Source organism: Cibotium barometz, chromosome 21 (assembly GCF_041138505.1).
Source record: "Cibotium barometz isolate CiBa-2024 chromosome 21, ASM4113850v1, whole genome shotgun sequence".
Lineage (NCBI taxonomy): Eukaryota > Viridiplantae > Streptophyta > Polypodiopsida > Cyatheales > Cibotiaceae > Cibotium > Cibotium barometz.
The window spans coordinates 15931922-15937921 of record NC_141066.1 but is presented as its reverse complement, the minus strand read 5'-3'; the positions used below and the strand labels follow the sequence as shown (position 1 = coordinate 15937921).

At 44.7% G+C, this 6000-nt stretch overlaps 1 protein-coding gene across 1 annotated transcript in view; it reads right to left on the bottom strand.

Moving 5' to 3' along the window:
- Positions 1-643: 643 nt before the first annotated feature.
- LOC147626899 (uncharacterized) overlaps positions 644-6000 on the bottom strand; it is a 45654-nt gene continuing 40297 nt past the window's right edge. The window contains exons 3-4 of the mRNA XM_086815442.1: positions 1627-2136; positions 644-1048 (exon numbers count right to left, since the gene is read on the bottom strand). Coding sequence (XP_086671568.1) covers positions 965-1048; positions 1627-2136 — 594 coding nt within the window. The 3' untranslated portion in view covers positions 644-964. The remainder of the gene's footprint in view (positions 1049-1626; positions 2137-6000) is intronic.

The following is a 6000-nucleotide window of genomic DNA, read 5'->3' as shown; positions in this document are numbered from 1 at the left end:
ATCAAGCAGCCTTCGAGCAGGTACCAAATTGCGACTACATAAAGACCTACTCAAGAGAGTGGGGTGATTCACATAATAAAGAATGAATCCTTACCACGCATGCCATCCATTTCATAAGGTGAAAGGCAGACAGGGAGAGGTTTAGGAGGTGTAAGAAGTTTCGTTGCGTAACACAATTACTGGCACGGATGAGAGACTGGCAGTAAACTATGAAGCACATACACTAGAGAACATCAGACAAGCAAGACTCTGAATAAAGCAGGTGTATACATAAAAACCTCAACTGCTCAATAAGGTTTGCAACTCAACAAGATGAATATTCCTCTCATGACTAACACTAAACGAGGCCAAATTATGCATACATAGAGGCCTTCACTTCTCTCATAGCTTTTAATTATTATCTCATTATGAAAAGCAAAGCACAATTAGGCAAGTGGTGTATCAAGTTTGAGAGAGACACAAACAGCCGATGTGCATGGTTTCTGAGAATCAGCACATACTGTTTATGTAACCTCGGGAATATCCTCCATGAAAAAAAGGTCCCCAACAGTGCTCAAATGGTGAGCTCCCATCCTGGACCCCACTTCTAATTGCAATCAGAGCATAATTTTCAAAAGACGCTTTATCTAAGATAGCAGCTTGATTTGAGACATCACTTAAGCTCTCTATTATGTGGAAAAAAAAAACCTCTTCCATAAGCTTCTCCATAGTAAAAAGAACTAGAGCCTCGGGGCATACAAAAACTACTGCTCAGAAACTCAGTATATAGCCTTGCAGATTTCTTGTGAGCAATGCCTCGATTCAAAACCTCTTTAAAGGGTGCAGGGAACCTTGCAGATAACTAAGAAGCTGTGCACCACTATGTTGAAAGCTCAGTAGATATGCTATGAAAATGTTGCTTTTCAGCCGCGTGTATTGGTGTAATGTTCCCAAAAATGACAGTGCTCTACTACAAGCTAAAGTGTCAACGAGGGGATGCAAAGCTTAACTGAAAACCTCTCTTGCTACGATCGCTGTCAAACTGCCGCAAAACTTGACAGAAGTTCACCTGCATAGTTGGCAATCACATAATCATTCAATAAGGACACATGAAACAAAAGAAAATTTAACGAAACAGTAGTTGTACACCTGCACTCCTTTTGTGGGTCTGCACGCACACACTCCACCATAGTCACCAGAAACGAGAAACAGGAATGGAATCGTTCGAGGAATGGAAACGGGGAAACGAGTTTTTAGGGGTGGAAACGGCTGTTTCCTGTGACAATATCACTAGGGAAACGAGAAACGGCCATGGAAACGGATGGGATCCAGCCCCTCAGCCCCAACACACATGCCCACACCCACCCACATGCACGCACACCACTCATGCACACAAGCCCCCACATACAGACAGGTTAACATCTTCCCAGGATGCAGGTTGGCGGGGGGGGGGGGGGAGTAAGCCCACGAGACCAATGATGATGCATGTGAATTGTGCATGAGTTCTTGTGCTGTGTGCCGGTGCATACATGCCAGCATGGGGTGTTTGGGGAAGTTTTGTGTGTTGTACGCATGCAGAGACAGGCTGTGTGTGTATGTGTGTGTGTGTGTGTGTGAAAAGAAAGAGAGAGAGAGAGAGAGAGAGACCTCAAGGCGGAAGAGCTTGGTTGGAATCACAATGCCAGCACCTGTAGAAACCCTGGTAGAAGACCAAAACTTCTCTAAAGAGAGGGACTGACGGTCTATTTCAGGAAGACCAATGAGATTGCCTGCACACATGAAACAATGGGCATGTATGTTCTGCTCCCTCAAAAAATTCAATGGCAAATTGAAGGACAGATCTGCAAAACCAGTCACTGCAAGGTCACCCCCAAGGGTATCTCTCATTTCTGTAGTTCCAGTGCCGTCTTTCAAAGCAGTTGTGGCTCTCCTGATCTCCATAGGTCCAATTCCTCTGGAGTGAAAACCGGGCATTGTCACTGGACCATTTATGTCACAAACAAGAGAAGAATGTCCACCTATGAAGAATCGATCACTGATGGGGGTCACTTTTTTGCGAAAACCTTCACCCCAAGGCATGATCAGCCCCCCTGAGATGCCCAGATTCAAAGCTGCATTGCAGAAGCCCAAAGGAATGGCACACCTGAGATCTAGTTCCTGCCATAAAGTGCACTCTTCAGTAAGTTTAAGAAGCTACCATGTACTCAAACAGGTATCTGCAGCCGCTGCCATTCATAGATATACAGCAACAAAGTGGTAAAATGACAGCCTTGAGGTTCAAAGTACATAAGATTCAACTTGGTGGGTTTAAGCCTCCCCCATCTGCTAGACTGCCTAAAGCAGTAAGAAAGCAGCCAAACAGGCAGTAATAGCAAAGCGAAGAAAACCACCTCCAAGAAACAAACTCCTTACAGCTAGAATGCTGAAGGTGATTAGAAAAGCAACCTAACCAATCCCATCAAGAACAAACTCATCTCAAGGTCCTCATAAAAGCTCACCCAAGGGTTAAAGAGTATTACTCCTCTATGACTTTATACCTATATCATGCAACAGTGGATGAGTCAAACGCAAATCATTCACACTTTCAAGCATGCTCTGATCTTGGATTCATGCACTTGTATGGTTTGATTCAGTGTTTTGGCAGCACTTCTAAACCTATTTACATGTTGGTATGCACAAAAAATTGCTCTTTTTTGTATTTACAAGGCTTATAACATGCTTTTAAAAAACCCTTTTTTATTATATGAAACATTTCTAAAATAAGAAACGTAGGAACCATTTCAGAAACGTGTTTCATACAGGGCATTTCCAAAACACTGATGAGGGTTGTAGTTAAGAGGCAAGGTACAGATTGTATAAAGCTTTGTACAGGCTGAAACAGGCCCCAAGGGCCTGCAATCATCGCATCAATGCATTCTTCTTTCATGTTAGTTTCAGGAATAGCAATGTTGATGCGAACCTCTATGCTTATTCAAAGGGGGATATGCATGTGCGAATTATACTTTATGAAGATGATTTGATTATCACAGCAGGAAACTATGAGAAGAAGATTCACAAGAGGAGTTTGAGATGACTGATCTCTGTCTTCTGCACTACTTTCTCGGGATGAGTTGAGGGGTGGTGCCCTCCATGGCTGGCCGCTCTCGGAGGGAAACCAACCTCATACAAGGGAAGGAGGGGGGCGCGGGGGGGCACACCGGAGGCCTATAATGCCAAGTAATCTCACCGGCTCAATCAGTGAGAAAGGGACCCATGCACCATGTGCACAGGAAGGCCTCTCGCCATCTACACATGTGATCCAACCCGCCTTGAAGCTTCCCCCACATACCGCGGAGGGTATGAATGATGTCAGCACAAATGAAGCAAATGGACTCTGCTGGAGGCGCCTCGATAGCCTCGCTGCTATGCCATGCAGCTATGCGGCTGATAATCTCCCATCTCTGCCTACTGCCCGGAGACTAGGCTCTGCTGACCTGTCGAGGGAGGAAACTGTATCGATCCTGCAGTGAGAGTCGGAGGGCCTGCCCACCTGCTCCACCACCATCATTCAAGTAATTGTCTCCCAAGTGATAGTATGCAGCGCAGACCGCACCATCGCGTATAGGCAAAGCATCCTCAGCCAAATCTGTTGTGCTTTGGGACAGTCCCAAAGGCAATGCCGTTGTGACTCCGTGGGGTGGCTGCAACACACACACACTGTGCCGACCATCCTCCAATGTCCAACCAAGTGCCGAAAGCGAGGTTGCAAAGGCTAACTGACAGAGGAAGAGTGTGACCTTCCTACACCATAGTCGCTTCGAAAAATATCCGAGGAAGCGGGGGAAATGCTCTAAAGGCCCAATGGTCTGCTGCTACTAGGGTGCCATCAATGTCATGAATCTGAGCGACCCATCCTCACCGTGTAATGAAAAAAGGGGGTAATCAGGCTCTTTAGGCTGGAGGGGTCCCACCATTCCCACTCGCACAGATCCCACTTCAAGATGGCTCTCCCAGAGCCATAGATGTGAGAAATTGTCCTCGGCCACTTTGGCGAGAAGAGGGTCAATGTGCCATTGGTGATCATGAAAGCCAAAAATCCTCACCCACGGAAGATCCACCATTGTAATCCTCTGAGGAAGATATTGGTCTTAGCCTTTGCTCAGATAACCTTGATTGTTGTGCTAAAGTGATAAGTTATAACCTTACCGAAAAACTGAAGCACGGGTGACCCGTTCTGTTTGAGTCCATAGAACTCATATGCCAAGTTGGTCAAATACTGGGGAGGGAGAAATCTGGTCTTTAGGTCATGGACAAAGGTATCCCAACGAAAAGCAATGACACCTGTGATCTCGTCTCTATGTAGATTAGACCAATACTGCCACCAAGTAACTGCCTCATCCGTAAGGTGGGGAGAGCCGCTACGTGGACTTTATCTTGAGGATCTGTTAGCTTCCAAGAGTTGGAGATGCTCCATGAGAAGCTGGTTGTTTGCTCAGAGTAGAGCTATGGTTTCTATTGTTGGTGAAAGAGCATGGTCTCCTTCGAGGAAGACATCTTCCTTCTAACATGCATTCTCCTCTATAGACATTTTACTAAAGTCGGTTGTAGCTTGGTTGACACAATGCTATTAAATACACTTAAATACACCAAGATTTAATGGACAACATGCTCAATCCAAGAAGTAATTTGTTGAATTGACAAGAGACACACAATGGGCCGGCACGTCTCTTGTCAATTCAGCAAATTACTTCTTGTATTGAGCATGTTGTCCATTAAATCTTGGTGTATTTTTAAGTGTATTGATTAGCATTGTGTTCAACCAAATTACATCAGTGGTCATGCCGGAGTGAAGTATGACCATCCAAGGATGCTCTCACGCTAGGATGCGGTGTGTGTGGACAAGTTGAATCTGATACCAATGTAACATGCAACGGCATTATGCGTAGATGTAGAATCCTATCACACAAAGTCTTACACCGCCTTCTTTATCCTGAGTTTCGCGAGTCTTTAGAAATCCACTTTATCACTTCACACTTTAAGAGATGAGAGAGAGAGAGAGAGAGAGAGAGAGAGAGATATCAATTACACCTTACTGGGTTCCAAATTACACACTAAAGGGCCCCCTCCTATTGCTAGGAGTACTTGCTTTTATTACTTTGAAGAGAATAACTGTTTGACTCACTTGACTGTAGATAAGCCAAACACAAGACCTTCGAAAGACCAAGAGTCAGGCTGAACTGTACACGGCTGTAGAAGCACCAATGATGTCCAATCTCAAGGCCAATGCACTCTTTCAAGGGGCTGTAGGAAGGCTGTAAACTGTGGCTGAGAGATGGGCTGTGTTGGGACTGTTCTAGGCTGTGAATATGCAATATGAATGAATGAACATGCTGCGTTTACCTTCACCTTGATGGCTGGAGCAAACGATCAAGTGGATGTATGCTGAAAACACAAGGGACTGAAGCACTTTCTCCTTGGCTGAATGCTGATGATGTGTTTTGGTGATGATGAATGCTTACATGCTCCAAGCGATGATGCTCCCAAAGGCTGAGGGCTGAATAGCTTTTGCTTCAATGATGAGATGCAATGGAATGATGCTATTGATGCTATTTATATGCACATGAAGCTGGTCAGCATACACAACTTGTTATCATGTGATAAATGCTGAAATAATGTGATAAAATGCTAAAATAATGTTAAAAATGTGAAATAATGCTGAATAATATTCTAAGGCTTCTGCAATGGTCTATATGCATATGGAATGAATGCTATGCAAATGCAAACCGTGCTTTGATGCAAACCCTAAGGCTTCTACTGACTCTACATGCATGAATGATTCTCTCCAAGTGGGTTATGGGACTTGACCGACTGACTGACACTCTAAGGCTGAGGAATGACCTACGTAGCTCGTGCCTGACATATCCTAGACTGAGGATTACAATGGGGCCACGGCATACGACATTTTCATATCCTAAAGGGTCCTACTACTGTACAATGATGCACTGATGATGAGCCATCTTGTCACCATGCACTACAGTGCAG